We start from the raw sequence: 14,786 nt of genomic DNA on the forward strand, positions 1-14,786 counted from the left end.
GCAACCCTGGTCTGGAAGCCCTTGGAGGAAGACAACTGTGACCTGGAAAAACCGGACAGAGGTAGCTGTCAAGCTTTCTTTCCACTCCTGAGATAGTCGGGTGTGTAAAATGCTGGTTTTTGGATAAAAAGGCAGCTTTTGGCAGGCTCTGCTTCTCTCCTTGTCATGCCCATCTTCCCTTCTGGAAGTGGTAGGGGCAAGGAGAATGCTCTGCTTCTGCAGCAGAGCAGGAAAAAGAGCAACTGTGCTGCTCTCCAAATGGGTCAGGGGCATCTGCCAGTGGAGGAAGGGAGATTGGCCCCCACTCCTTATGCCAAAAGCTGCATGGAAGGGAGAGGCAGCACTAGGTGGGCCCTTGCTTCAGCTGCCCCTTGCTTTGCTCTCCCTTTCGTGCTCTCCAAGCTGCAGGCTTTAGCTCTTGTGCTTTCCTTCTGCCTTGTATGGCAAGCATTCCCCTTTGTTGGCTCAAGGCTGACTTTGGGTGGGTTTTTGTTGTGCTTGCAGTCAGAGAACTGTTGGACATGGCCAGCTCCCGTGGCCTTCCCGGGGCAGCAGCTCAGCTGGAGCTCGCCCTGCACTGCCTGCACCATGCTCGCGGCAGCGTTCCGGTAGGAAGCGGCTGTTTGGGCGCGGGCAAGAGTGGGCAGGGAATTGATAAGGCCCGGGCAGCGGGACAGCCTTTCCTGGCTGCTCCTTGAAGAAGGGAGTTCACAAGCAGCAGAGCACTCGCTGCCTGCTGTGTCTCGTCCAGCTGCGGCAGGGCTGAGCCCAAATGGCTCCAGCAGGGACAAGATCTCTCCTGGAGGCAGCACCGCAGGGTCCTGCAGCCTGCTGCCTTGAAAACCTCCTGGAGATCTGTGTTCTCTAAGACATTTTGAGGGACAATTCCCAGAAGCCTCAGTCAGCTGAGGCAATTCTGGGTGCGGGAGGAGCAAAATCATGGAGTTGGAGAGGAAAATGCTACCCTTGGGGAGCAGGAGCCAAGGGCTGGGCAGCAGAAATGAGGGACTGGGAGCAAAGCACAATCTTTGACCCATATGAGAGCCAGTGGCCCGAATCCTCAGCTGAAGAGGCAAAGCGGCTGAAGGGCAGCATTGGTGGGGTTTGGCTCCTTTTTTGTCTTGTGGGGCAGCTCAAGCCTTTTTCCTTTGCATCTTGCAGGAGGCTCTGGAGATGTTGCTCTCGGGGGGGCCTCCAACAGCTCAAGGCCATCCCTTGGCTGATTATCATTACGCAGGTAACCAAAGCCCAGCTTCTTCCTTCACTGACACGTGCTGCCGTGCCCTTAATGGCCGTGTCAAGCATTTCTGCTTCAATTAGTTGTGCTTTAAACCAGCACAAGATCTCGCCTTCTCTGGGGGCAGGGAAAGCACCAGCATCTACTCCTTCAGCTTGACTCGTTTTCCATGCTTTTTTCCCTGGGGAATGCCTGCTCTCGTCTTCATCACCTTCTGAGGGAGCAGACATGCACACACGTGAATGACGGCTGGCGCCAGCTTGCTTTCTGCAGCCAGTGGGATCTGCTTCAAGTGGCTAGAGGGATCAATTCAGCTGCTGCTTTTTCTTGCCAGGCTCTGATGGATGGACACCTGAGGAGAAGGAGGCCTTCCAAAAGGCTTTCCACACCTATGGCAAGGATTTCCATCTCATCCAGAAGCAGGTAAAGCCACAGGACATTCCTCACCTTGGCAGATCATCAGAAGGGACATGTTGATTATTGCTGGTACCAAATACTGCACCTATGTCCCTCTTTTCTCAAAACTGTTAAAGTAGTCACAAAATAGGACATGGAAGGCCTGTGTGAAAATGATGATCCTGCCTCTGCAACCCTTCTCTCCAGGCTGTTTTGGAAGACAAAGCTCTGTTCTGTCAGACTTGTCTCCCAGGTGTGCTGCTGCTTCCACAACACCTTGTGCTGGGATAACTGCAGTGAACGGGGCAAAGAAGAACTCTGCTAGAGGGACTTGTTGTTGATCTGTGCATTACACGTGGTGCCACGTAGCACAATACTCGGTTTATTACATTGCATAATGCCTCTCTGACTCCTCCATATTGATTTCATTTTACACCCTCCTCAATTTTCTCCATGACTTTAATTCCTACTTTACTCTGTATTCTCATTGTTCTCCAATGCACCCTATAGGATGGCTGTTTCAGATTCCTTCTTTTTCTCTTCACAACAGATCCCGAGTAAGACCGTGGCACAGTGTGTGGAGTATTACTACTGCTGGAAAAAAGAGCAGAAACTTACCAGCAGCACTCTTGCTCAGGTGAGTGGGAAGAAAATCCAGACATGCCAGCAGGGTCAAGAAACTGGCAGAAGGGCACAAACCCTGCTGGCAAGCCACGCCAGACGCCGCTTTGCCAGGGTCCCTTGGTCCCACGCACTGGGAGAGGCGCAGCAGGTGCTGCCCTGACTTTTGTTGTGCTGCTACCCTAAAATACGGAATTCTGGAGCACAACTTTGACCCAACAAAGCGGCACCACCACCAAAATGGGCTTTGACTCTCTACAAATCATTTTCTCAAGGGCTGGCACCCTCAGGTTCCAATCAGACCCTTCATTCCCCACTGCTTGCTAACATCAGCCATCTGGGCTGCCTTCATGGAGATGCTGCCAAATTTTAGAGATCTTTTGTAGCACCCCAGCGTATCCCCAAAAAGGAGCTGCCAGTGCCATGGCACCTTTAATACTTTCCTTACCAGCAAAGAACAATTTGCTTCACAGAGAGAGACAGAGAGAGGGAGAGAGATTATTTTGGGTAGGAGAAAATGGGTAATCATGTGTCTTCACTAGTGTGACTGAATGTCAAAGCCATGCCCTAGACATGTGGGGAGGAAAACCAGAGATAAATAGATGTTAGGCAGAGAGGTAGAAATCAGACATGTAGAACTATGGATAGCCACGTATTTATCCCACCCCCTTAGAGCTGTGGTAAAGGGGAGTATTTTCCTCCAACCTCCATGGTTGGCAGCCTGCCGCAGCCCACTGCCATATCCAGCCCTTTTCTCAGCTCCGCGGGGTTTGGAAGAATTTGCTTAGGCCAATAGATTTTTGGGGTGGACGCTGCGAATTCCAACTTTCTGAGAGGAAGGAAGCACTGATAAGGATTCTTTGATTTCCAGACTGCAGGCAAACGGAAGAGGAGGAAAAGCCCTCCCAGGAAGGAGACTGAGGAGACCGGGAAGAGAAGCCGCAAGCGGGCTGGCAGCGCGGAGTGTCCCTGCTGCCAACCGCGCCAGCCGCCCCAGCCGGCGGGAGGCCCCTTTCCGTGCGGGCAGTGCCAACGGTGCGCAAGCTCATCCTCCTTCTGCTCCCAGCTGCCCCTTTGGCCTAAAGCACGCTGACCCTTTCCAAAGGCACCACAGGGCAAGCTGAGGCCACTTGAAGGATGGCCCCTGGCAGCCGTGCTCAAGCTTACAGCCCACTTGGAACCCAAACCGCTTCGTTCAAACCCAGCATTCCCAGTGAAACCTTGCCATGCCCCAACAAGACACAGTTCATACAAGCAGGAACAGATGCATCAAAGCTTGCTTTGCTGCTGCTGATCCAATTAAACCTAGGATGAAGCAAAAGGAGGAAGACATTTCAAAGAATTGAAACCAGCAAGATCAGACTCATGGTGCTGATCACTTAATAAATGTGTCAGCCTGAAAAGACAGAAATTCATCAAAAAATGGAGATCTCAACACTTGTATGCACTTCATACACACTTGATCTCGGTGTGTATGAAGTTAACAATGGATGGTTTGTTTCCTGTCTTCCAGGGAGTTTGCAACCATCAAGGGGAGGAACACGCACAGGAGAAGACATCGCCCACGCAAGGATGCACAGCCTCTCCCCAAAAAGAAGTGACCAAATTAGCCCAGCAATTGTCCAGGACTAGCAAGAGTTAGGTGTCTGGAGGACTAGATTGAAATAAGATTGCTTTGTTAGATTTAGGATTGTTTATTCTTCTATTAGTTTACCTGATAGGAATCTCCCAGTTTATTAGTTAAGATACATTAGTATTAATAAAGATGTATTAGTAGTATTAGATTTAGCGGTAAATGTAAGAGGTTTGGTGTTTGCTATGCTTCAACTTTTCACATTTTGCCTTTGTTGAGATATCATCTGTCTGTATTATCAAACCAAAGTTTGTTCCATTTTGCCTTTTTGTCTGTATGAAATCCCTGAGGCAGTGCTCGTTACATTTCCTTGGTGTTGCATGCACGGCATTTGCCCTGAGAGAGCAATGGGGGCACAGGAGTCCCCCCCAGGCCCAGCCCCTGGCTCAGCTGGCAGCACTTCCAGAGGCGTGTCCCCATTACTGCCAATGAAATCATGGTGGAGCTTCCTCCTTTGATTCCTGAACATCTCAGCTGGGAGTGGCTGGGGAGGCTTTGCTGAATTCAATGCATTGGATCTAAAGGAGTGCTCTTGTCTCACTGTACTTGCTGGGATAAAAGTAGTGGGTTGAGGCCTTTTTGTTGCCCAGCAACATAACTTTGTTTCATTTTGGGGGACAGATGGACTTGAGCACCCTGGAGGACTTTTCTAACCTCTCTGATTCTAGAAAAGAAATATCCACATGCACCACAAAGACACCAGGAGTTCAGATTCAGTTTCGCTTTAAAGGACCAGGCTCTGAGCCTCCAGTAATGTCCTTAGCTAAAGCAGAGCAGCTGTGAACCTGATCCTCTCACTTCGCACAGCTTTGGTATTTGCGCCAAAGAAGAATCCAAGTCACTCTTTTACCCAGCCCAGCAAATGGCTCTGCCTAGCAAGGCTTTGGCAGCAGGGGCTGTGGAGGATGGCGAGGGGGCGAGGCAGGGGGGAATGGCCAGGCTGCTTCTGGGAAGTGACCAAAGCTTGCCCTTGCCTGCTGGAGCCAGTGCAGGTGGGATCTGGAGCCTACAAAGTATCTGCCTTGCAGTGGGCCTCGTTCCAGATGTTTTCCCAGCAGGTGGCTGGCGTGGGTGTAACATGCAGGCTGGGAAGGAAGCAAGATCTGCTTTTGCTTAAACCTTAGGCAGGAAAGCAGTACAAGTGGCTGGGTTTTGCCATATCTGGCACCTAAGTATTGAAACCAAGCTGAAGGCCATTAGTGTGGAAAAGAAATTCTCTTGGTGTTACTTCCTTAGAGGAATGCCAGAGTAGTGGAATGCCTTCTTCAAGGCAGCAGAAAGAGAGACCTAGAAATTCTGCATGACGTGCTGACTACAGCAATGCTGGTGGGCTGCCCCAATGTGTGTGTCCCCATCAGCTCCCCTGAGAAACATCCCGTTTCTCCACGTTTCAGGGATGGGGTGTTGAGGTGAGAGACCAGCTCAGCAGGCCAAAGGAGGGAAAACATCAAGTGACATTATTGGGCACCAGGCAATTGAGAAAGGGGGCAGGATGAATGCCGCCACTTGGAGAGAAATCTTTACACTTGGTTCTGCACGGAACGATTTGCAAGCTCTAGCTCCTCTCAGAGCCAGAGGAGAGGCAGCGGCAGGAGTCCTCCTGGTTCTGCAGTGCAGGAAATGTGGAATGGGCCCTTGGACAGAGCCAGCCTCCTCTGCCTGTTCAGCTGCAGGCACCTTACAGAGAAGCACAGAGGAGAGCCAGAGCTGTCCCGGCTCTGCTTTTCCATGTCCAGAGGACTGAGGAGAAAAGCCCCAATGGGGAGCTCCTCAGAGCAAACTTGCAGCTGAAGAAGTAGAAGGGGCAAAGGTGGCCTATCCCTGTTTCTGTCCCATGGTTCCCCTGGGGTTCTGCATGGAATGTTGGGCTGTGCCCATAGCAACTGCCCTTGTCTGCTGCTCCTGCGGCCGTTGGTGGAACACTGGTGGAGCAGCGCTGGAGCAGCAGCTGCAGCATCTGCTCCTGGGCTGTCCCTCAGCAGCCACCTTCTGCACTCAGCACCACAGCTGGCCTCTGCAGCGACATCCTCATCTCCTCGTCTGCCGCCAGGCATCCCCACAGTACTTTGGCACTGTGCAAGGTAAGAAAATCCCCGTGGGCCCCAAAGCACTCACAGAACAGCAGGAGGCTCCAGCTGGCTCTGCCACCAACCACCACAGACACGGTGCGTGGTCACTTTCCCCAGATGAGGTTGCACATGAAAGCAGGCTGCAACTTCTCCAGGAATAATGCTGCCTCCAGGGGAAATGCAGACCTTTCTATAGAGGACGTAGGGAGCTGTCACGGTGCACTTGCAGATTCTCGTCCTCTGATGACCTGTGTAAAAGTTCGTGGCACCCCTTTAAGTCCTAAAACTACGTTGTGGTAACCCCAAAGCCAATTGGTCATTCTGGAGGAGGTCAGGGGTTCAGTGTCCACTAATCCTGTTACGCCCTCACTCTGGTCACACCTCCTGCAAAGCTTGAAAAACCAGAAGGATGGGACTTCTCCTCTGGGATGCCTGCCCATCAGAGCATGGAAGCAGTTTGCTGGGCTTGTCCTGCAGTACTGGCTTTCATCCTCAGAAATGATCTGGTTGCAGCAATTCTTATGTACTCACATACTTACATCACTTCCAGACACTGGAACAATATTCTATTTTCATAGCTTTTTTGATTTTTTTCCACCTGCCTTACATATCTTTTCCAGAGAGATATTGCTATAGATTTGTCTGTGTTGTTCAATGTGTGTAGGGCTGGCTCTGCCTCACGGTCAGAGGCAGCTGTGAAATGCCCTCTTGAGTGGTGTTTCTCAGGAACACAATCACAGTGTCACAGCATTTTCTGGGCTGGAAGGGACTCCCAAAGATCATGGAGCCCAGCACCTGGGCCTGCTCAGGACAGCTTCAGGAATCCCAGCCTGTGCCCAAGAGCAGTGTCCAAAGACTTTTGGAGCTCTCTCAGCCTTGGTGCTGGGAGCCCTTCCCTGGGGAGGCAGTTCCAGTGCCCAAGCCCCCTCTGGCTCCTTCCATCCAACCCAAGCCTGCAGTAGTGCATCTTCCATGCATCCTCTTGGCTCTTCTCACTGGCCCCAAGACTCACGGCACTCTAGTGCCTGCCCTTCAGCTTTCCTTCTTCAGGAAGCTGCAGACTGCTAGAGGGACCTGCCTCAGAAATTCCAAGTGAAAAACACAGCAATGACACCTAATGGAGAAGAGCTGGGACAGAGGAGCTTGGGGTTTTCAGTGGTGAGGATGAGAAGCAAGGCTACCGACACATCTTGGCAGAATGAGTTTTATCTGGAGCGTTGTTTTGATCTCTTTCAGGTGGAAAGGAGAGGCGCAATGAAAAGGAAAGCAAGAGCCCACACTGAGCCGTGAGTTTTTGGCCTAGGGTTAAAGGACAGCAAACTTGAGGAATGGCGAGCAGGACAACTGCTCTTTCAGAGTCACGGTGGGATTGGTCCAAGGCCGTGGTTGCATGCGAGCTGTCTCTTGACCACTTGCCTTTCTTTCATCCTACTCCTTCTTCCTCTAGACACATCAATGTTGGCAGTGACTTTCAGGCCGAGCTCCCTGAGGTGCAGACCGGGCCGCCAAGTGAGGATGAAGAGCCTGCAACCCTGGTCTGGAAGCCCTTGGAGGAAGACAACTGTGACCTGGAAAAACCGGACAGAGGTAGCTGTCAAGCTTTCTTTCCACTCCTGAGATAGTCGGGTGTGTAAAATGCTGGTTTTTGGATAAAAAGGCAGCTTTTGGCAGGCTCTGCTTCTCTCCTTGTCATGCCCATCTTCCCTTCTGGAAGTGGTAGGGGCAAGGAGAATGCTCTGCTTCTGCAGCAGAGCAGGAAAAAGAGCAACTGTGCTGCTCTCCAAATGGGTCAGGGGCATCTGCCAGTGGAGGAAGGGAGATTGGCCCCCACTCCTTATGCCAAAAGCTGCATGGAAGGGAGAGGCAGCACTAGGTGGGCCCTTGCTTCAGCTGCCCCTTGCTTTGCTCTCCCTTTCGTGCTCTCCAAGCTGCAGGCTTTAGCTCTTGTGCTTTCCTTCTGCCTTGTATGGCAAGCATTCCCCTTTGTTGGCTCAAGGCTGACTTTGGGTGGGTTTTTGTTGTGCTTGCAGTCAGAGAACTGTTGGACATGGCCAGCTCCCGTGGCCTTCCCGGGGCAGCAGCTCAGCTGGAGCTCGCCCTGCACTGCCTGCACCATGCTCGCGGCAGCGTTCCGGTAGGAAGCGGCTGTTTGGGCGCGGGCAAGAGTGGGCAGGGAATTGATAAGGCCCGGGCAGCGGGACAGCCTTTCCTGGCTGCTCCTTGAAGAAGGGAGTTCACAAGCAGCAGAGCACTCGCTGCCTGCTGTGTCTCGTCCAGCTGCGGCAGGGCTGAGCCCAAATGGCTCCAGCAGGGACAAGATCTCTCCTGGAGGCAGCGGCGCAGGGTCCTGCAGCCTGCTGCCTTGAAAACCTCCTGTGTTCTCTAAGACATTTTGAGGGACAATTCCCAGAAGCCTCAGTCAGCTGAGGCAATTCTGGGTGCGGGAGGAGCAAAATCATGGAGTTGGAGAGGAAAATGCTACCCTTGGGGAGCAGGAGCCAAGGGCTGGGCAGCAGAAATGAGGGACTGGGAGCAAAGCACAATCTTTGACCCATATGAGAGCCAGTGGCCCGAATCCTCAGCTGAAGAGGCAAAGCGGCTGAAGGGCAGCATTGGTGGGGTTTGGCTCCTTTTTTGTCTTGTGGGGCAGCTCAAGCCTTTTTCCTTTGCATCTTGCAGGAGGCTCTGGAGATGTTGCTCTCGGGGGGGCCTCCAACAGCTCAAGGCCATCCCTTGGCTGATTATCATTACGCAGGTAACCAAAGCCCAGCTTCTTCCTTCACTGACACGTGCTGCCGTGCCCTTAATGGCCGTGTCAAGCATTTCTGCTTCAATTAGTTGTGCTTTAAACCAGCACAAGATCTCGCCTTCTCTGGGGGCAGGGAAAGCACCAGCATCTACTCCTTCAGCTTGACTCGTTTTCCATGCTTTTTTCCCTGGGGAATGCCTGCTCTCGTCTTCATCACCTTCTGAGGGAGCAGACATGCACACACGTGAATGACGGCTGGCGCCAGCTTGCTTTCTGCAGCCAGTGGGATCTGCTTCAAGTGGCTAGAGGGATCAATTCAGCTGCTGCTTTTTCTTGCCAGGCTCTGATGGATGGACACCTGAGGAGAAGGAGGCCTTCCAAAAGGCTTTCCACACCTATGGCAAGGATTTCCATCTCATCCAGAAGCAGGTAAAGCCACAGGACATTCCTCACCTTGGCAGATCATCAGAAGGGACATGTTGATTATTGCTGGTACCAAATACTGCACCTATGTCCCTCTTTTCTCAAAACTGTTAAAGTAGTCACAAAATAGGACATGGAAGGCCTGTGTGAAAATGATGATCCTGCCTCTGCAACCCTTCTCTCCAGGCTGTTTTGGAAGACAAAGCTCTGTTCTGTCAGACTTGTCTCCCAGGTGTGCTGCTGCTTCCACAACACCTTGTGCTGGGATAACTGCAGTGAACGGGGCAAAGAAGAACTCTGCTAGAGGGACTTGTTGTTGATCTGTGCATTACACGTGGTGCCACGTAGCACAATACTCGGTTTATTACATTGCATAATGCCTCTCTGACTCCTCCATATTGATTTCATTTTACACCCTCCTCAATTTTCTCCATGACTTTAATTCCTACTTTACTCTGTATTCTCATTGTTCTCCAATGCACCCTATAGGATGGCTGTTTCAGATTCCTTCTTTTTCTCTTCACAACAGATCCCGAGTAAGACCGTGGCACAGTGTGTGGAGTATTACTACTGCTGGAAAAAAGAGCAGAAACTTACCAGCAGCACTCTTGCTCAGGTGAGTGGGAAGAAAATCCAGACATGCCAGCAGGGTCAAGAAACTGGCAGAAGGGCACAAACCCTGCTGGCAAGCCACGCCAGACGCCGCTTTGCCAGGGTCCCTTGGTCCCACGCACTGGGAGAGGCGCAGCAGGTGCTGCCCTGACTTTTGTTGTGCTGCTACCCTAAAATACGGAATTCTGGAGCACAACTTTGACCCAACAAAGCGGCACCACCACCAAAATGGGCTTTGACTCTCTACAAATCATTTTCTCAAGGGCTGGCACCCTCAGGTTCCAATCAGACCCTTCATTCCCCACTGCTTGCTAACATCAGCCATCTGGGCTGCCTTCATGGAGATGCTGCCAAATTTTAGAGATCTTTTGTAGCACCCCAGCGTATCCCCAAAAAGGAGCTGCCACTGCTATGGTACCTTTAATACTTTCCTTACCAGCAAAGAACAATTTGCTTCACAGAGAGAGACAGAGAGAGGGAGAGAGATTATTTTGGGTAGGAGAAAATGGGTAATCATGTGTCTTCACTAGTGTGACTGAATGTCAAAGCCATGCCCTAGACATGTGGGGAGGAAAACCAGAGATAAATAGATGTTAGGCAGAGAGGTAGAAATCAGACATGTAGAACTATGGATAGCCACGTATTTATCCCACCCCCTTAGAGCTGTGGTAAAGGGGAGTATTTTCCTCCAACCTCCATGGTTGGCAGCCTGCCGCAGCCCACTGCCATATCCAGCCCTTTTCTCAGCTCCGCGGGGTTTGGAAGAATTTGCTTAGGCCAATAGATTTTTGGGGTGGACGCTGCGAATTCCAACTTTCTGAGAGGAAGGAAGCACTGATAAGGATTCTTTGATTTCCAGACTGCAGGCAAACGGAAGAGGAGGAAAAGCCCTCCCAGGAAGGAGACTGAGGAGACCGGGAAGAGAAGCCGCAAGCGGGCTGGCAGCGCGGAGTGTCCCTGCTGCCAACCGCGCCAGCCGCCCCAGCCGGCGGGAGGCCCCTTTCCGTGCGGGCAGTGCCAACGGTGCGCAAGCTCATCCTCCTTCTGCTCCCAGCTGCCCCTTTGGCCTAAAGCACGCTGACCCTTTCCAAAGGCACCACAGGGCAAGCTGAGGCCACTTGAAGGATGGCCCCTGGCAGCCGTGCTCAAGCTTACAGCCCACTTGGAACCCAAACCGCTTCGTTCAAACCCAGCATTCCCAGTGAAACCTTGCCATGCCCCAACAAGACACAGTTCATACAAGCAGGAACAGATGCATCAAAGCTTGCTTTGCTGCTGCTGATCCAATTAAACCTAGGATGAAGCAAAAGGAGGAAGACATTTCAAAGAATTGAAACCAGCAAGATCAGACTCATGGTGCTGATCACTTAATAAATGTGTCAGCCTGAAAAGACAGAAATTCATCAAAAAATGGAGATCTCAACACTTGTATGCACTTCATACACACTTGATCTCGGTGTGTATGAAGTTAACAATGGATGGTTTGTTTCCTGTCTTCCAGGGAGTTTGCAACCATCAAGGGGAGGAACACGCACAGGAGAAGACATCGCCCACGCAAGGATGCACAGCCTCTCCCCAAAAAGAAGTGACCAAATTAGCCCAGCAATTGTCCAGGACTAGCAAGAGTTAGGTGTCTGGAGGACTAGATTGAAATAAGATTGCTTTGTTAGATTTAGGATTGTTTATTCTTCTATTAGTTTACCTGATAGGAATCTCCCAGTTTATTAGTTAAGATACATTAGTATTAATAAAGATGTATTAGTAGTATTAGATTTAGCGGTAAATGTAAGAGGTTTGGTGTTTGCTATGCTTCAACTTTTCACATTTTGCCTTTGTTGAGATATCATCTGTCTGTATTATCAAACCAAAGTTTGTTCCATTTTGCCTTTTTGTCTGTATGAAATCCCTGAGGCAGTGCTCGTTACATTTCCTTGGTGTTGCATGCACGGCATTTGCCCTGAGAGAGCAATGGGGGCACAGGAGTCCCCCCCAGGCCCAGCCCCTGGCTCAGCTGGCAGCACTTCCAGAGGCGTGTCCCCATTACTGCCAATGAAATCATGGTGGAGCTTCCTCCTTTGATTCCTGAACATCTCAGCTGGGAGTGGCTGGGGAGGCTTTGCTGAATTCAATGCATTGGATCTAAAGGAGTGCTCTTGTCTCACTGTACTTGCTGGGATAAAAGTAGTGGGTTGAGGCCTTTTTGTTGCCCAGCAACATAACTTTGTTTCATTTTGGGGGACAGATGGACTTGAGCACCCTGGAGGACTTTTCTAACCTCTCTGATTCTAGAAAAGAAATATCCACATGCACCACAAAGACACCAGGAGTTCAGATTCAGTTTCGCTTTAAAGGACCAGGCTCTGAGCCTCCAGTAATGTCCTTAGCTAAAGCAGAGCAGCTGTGAACCTGATCCTCTCACTTCGCACAGCTTTGGTATTTGCGCCAAAGAAGAATCCAAGTCACTCTTTTACCCAGCCCAGCAAATGGCTCTGCCTAGCAAGGCTTTGGCAGCAGGGGCTGTGGAGGATGGCGAGGGGGCGAGGCAGGGGGGAATGGCCAGGCTGCTTCTGGGAAGTGACCAAAGCTTGCCCTTGCCTGCTGGAGCCAGTGCAGGTGGGATCTGGAGCCTACAAAGTATCTGCCTTGCAGTGGGCCTCGTTCCAGATGTTTTCCCAGCAGGTGGCTGGCGTGGGTGTAACATGCAGGCTGGGAAGGAAGCAAGATCTGCTTTTGCTTAAACCTTAGGCAGGAAAGCAGTACAAGTGGCTGGGTTTTGCCATATCTGGCACCTAAGTATTGAAACCAAGCTGAAGGCCATTAGTGTGGAAAAGAAATTCTCTTGGTGTTACTTCCTTAGAGGAATGCCAGAGTAGTGGAATGCCTTCTTCAAGGCAGCAGAAAGAGAGACCTAGAAATTCTGCATGACGTGCTGACTACAGCAATGCTGGTGGGCTGCCCCAATGTGTGTGTCCCCATCAGCTCCCCTGAGAAACATCCCGTTTCTCCACGTTTCAGGGATGGGGTGTTGAGGTGAGAGACCAGCTCAGCAGGCCAAAGGAGGGAAAACATCAAGTGACATTATTGGGCACCAGGCAATTGAGAAAGGGGGCAGGATGAATGCCGCCACTTGGAGAGAAATCTTTACACTTGGTTCTGCACGGAACGATTTGCAAGCTCTAGCTCCTCTCAGAGCCAGAGGAGAGGCAGCGGCAGGAGTCCTCCTGGTTCTGCAGTGCAGGAAATGTGGAATGGGCCCTTGGACAGAGCCAGCCTCCTCTGCCTGTTCAGCTGCAGGCACCTTACAGAGAAGCACAGAGGAGAGCCAGAGCTGTCCCGGCTCTGCTTTTCCATGTCCAGAGGACTGAGGAGAAAAGCCCCAATGGGGAGCTCCTCAGAGCAAACTTGCAGCTGAAGAAGTAGAAGGGGCAAAGGTGGCCTATCCCTGTTTCTGTCCCATGGTTCCCCTGGGGTTCTGCATGGAATGTTGGGCTGTGCCCATAGCAACTGCCCTTGTCTGCTGCTCCTGCGGCCGTTGGTGGAACACTGGTGGAGCAGCGCTGGAGCAGCAGCTGCAGCATCTGCTCCTGGGCTGTCCCTCAGCAGCCACCTTCTGCACTCAGCACCACAGCTGGCCTCTGCAGCCACATCCTCATCTCCTCGTCTGCCGCCAGGCATCCCCACAGTACTTTGGCACTGTGCAAGGTAAGAAAATCCCCGTGGGCCCCAAAGCACTCACAGAACAGCAGGAGGCTCCAGCTGGCTCTGCCACCAACCACCACAGACACGGTGCGTGGTCACTTTCCCCAGATGAGGTTGCACATGAAAGCAGGCTGCAACTTCTCCAGGAATAATGCTGCCTCCAGGGGAAATGCAGACCTTTCCATAGAGGACGTAGGGAGCTGTCACGGTGCACTTGCAGATTCTCGTCCTCTGATGACCTGTGTAAAAGTTCGTGGCACCCCTTTAAGTCCTAAAACTACGTTGTGGTAACCCCAAAGCCAATTGGTCATTCTGGAGGAGGTCAGGGGTTCAGTGTCCACTAATCCTGTTACGCCCTCACTCTGGTCACACCTCCTGCAAAGCTTGAAAAACCAGAAGGATGGGACTTCTCCTCTGGGATGCCTGCCCATCAGAGCATGGAAGCAGTTTGCTGGGCTTGTCCTGCAGTACTGGCTTTCATCCTCAGAAATGATCTGGTTGCAGCAATTCTTATGTACTCACATACTTACATCACTTCCAGACACTGGAACAATATTCTATTTTCATAGCTTTTTTGATTTTTTTCCACCTGCCTTACATATCTTTTCCAGAGAGATATTGCTATAGATTTGTCTGTGTTGTTCAATGTGTGTAGGGCTGGCTCTGCCTCACGGTCAGAGGCAGCTGTGAAATGCCCTCTTGAGTGGTGCTTCTCAGGAACACAATCACAGTGTCACAGCATTTTCTGGGCTGGAAGGGACTCCCAAAGATCATGGAGCCCAGCACCTGGGCCTGCTCAGGACAGCTTCAGGAATCCCAGCCTGTGCCCAAGAGCAGTGTCCAAAGACTTTTGGAGCTCTCTCAGCCTTGGTGCTGGGAGCCCTTCCCTGGGGAGGCAGTTCCAGTGCCCAAGCCCCCTCTGGCTCCTTCCATCCAACCCAAGCCTGCAGTAGTGCATCTTCCATGCATCCTCTTGGCTCTTCTCACTGGCCCCAAGACTCACGGCACTCTAGTGCCTGCCCTTCAGCTTTCCTTCTTCAGGAAGCTGCAGACTGCTAGAGGGACCTGCCTCAGACATTCCAAGTGAAAAACACAGCAATGACACCTAATGGAGAGGAGCTGGGACAGAGGAGCTTGGGGTTTTCAGTGGTGAGGATGAGAAGCAAGGCTACCGACACATCTTGGCAGAATGAGTTTCATCTGGAGCGTTGTTTTGATCTCTTTCAGGTGGAAAGGAGAGGCGCAATGAAAAGGAAAGCAAGAGCCCACACTGAGCCGTGAGTTTTTGGCCTAGGGTTAAAGGACAGCAAACTTGAGGAATGGCGAGCAGGACAACTGCTCTTTCAG

General features: G+C 51.5%; 1 protein-coding gene and 2 long non-coding RNA genes across 3 annotated transcripts; all 3 read left to right on the forward strand.

Annotated features, from left to right (window-relative positions):
• Positions 1-1,568: 1,568 nt before the first annotated feature.
• On the forward strand, positions 1,569-3,189 carry LOC135293250 (uncharacterized). The gene is made up of 3 exons (XR_010355349.1): positions 1,569-1,660; positions 2,184-2,270; positions 3,126-3,189. It is a non-coding gene; the product is annotated as an uncharacterized LOC135293250 (long non-coding RNA).
• Positions 3,190-5,823: 2,634 nt separating this feature from the next.
• On the forward strand, positions 5,824-9,011 carry LOC135293237 (zinc finger protein 541-like). The gene is made up of 6 exons (XM_064407235.1): positions 5,824-5,968; positions 7,193-7,242; positions 7,404-7,543; positions 7,987-8,065; positions 8,636-8,711; positions 8,985-9,011. The coding sequence occupies exons 2-6, from the start codon at positions 7,211-7,213 to the stop codon at positions 9,009-9,011; spliced, it is 354 nt and encodes a 117-aa protein (XP_064263305.1). The 5' UTR covers positions 5,824-5,968; positions 7,193-7,210.
• A 31-nt stretch (positions 9,012-9,042) lies between these two features.
• Positions 9,043-10,663, forward strand: LOC135293249 (uncharacterized). The gene is made up of 3 exons (XR_010355348.1): positions 9,043-9,134; positions 9,658-9,744; positions 10,600-10,663. It is a non-coding gene; the product is annotated as an uncharacterized LOC135293249 (long non-coding RNA).
• Positions 10,664-14,786: the final 4,123 nt, after the last annotated feature.

Source organism: Passer domesticus, unplaced genomic scaffold, assembly GCF_036417665.1.
Source record: "Passer domesticus isolate bPasDom1 unplaced genomic scaffold, bPasDom1.hap1 HAP1_SCAFFOLD_93, whole genome shotgun sequence".
NCBI classification, from domain to species: Eukaryota; Metazoa; Chordata; class Aves; order Passeriformes; family Passeridae; genus Passer; species Passer domesticus.

Bases quoted from the DNA above. Each gene is read 5' to 3' on its own strand.
- LOC135293237 (XM_064407235.1), top strand. From the start codon at position 7,211: ATGAAAAGGAAAGCAAGAGCCCACACTGAGCC. The intron at 7,544-7,986 runs GTAGCTGTCAAG...TTGTGCTTGCAG, and splicing joins CCTGGAAAAACCGGACAGAG to TCAGAGAACTGTTGGACATG. The intron at 8,066-8,635 runs GCACCATGCTCG...TGCATCTTGCAG, and splicing joins GAGCTCGCCCTGCACTGCCT to GAGGCTCTGGAGATGTTGCT.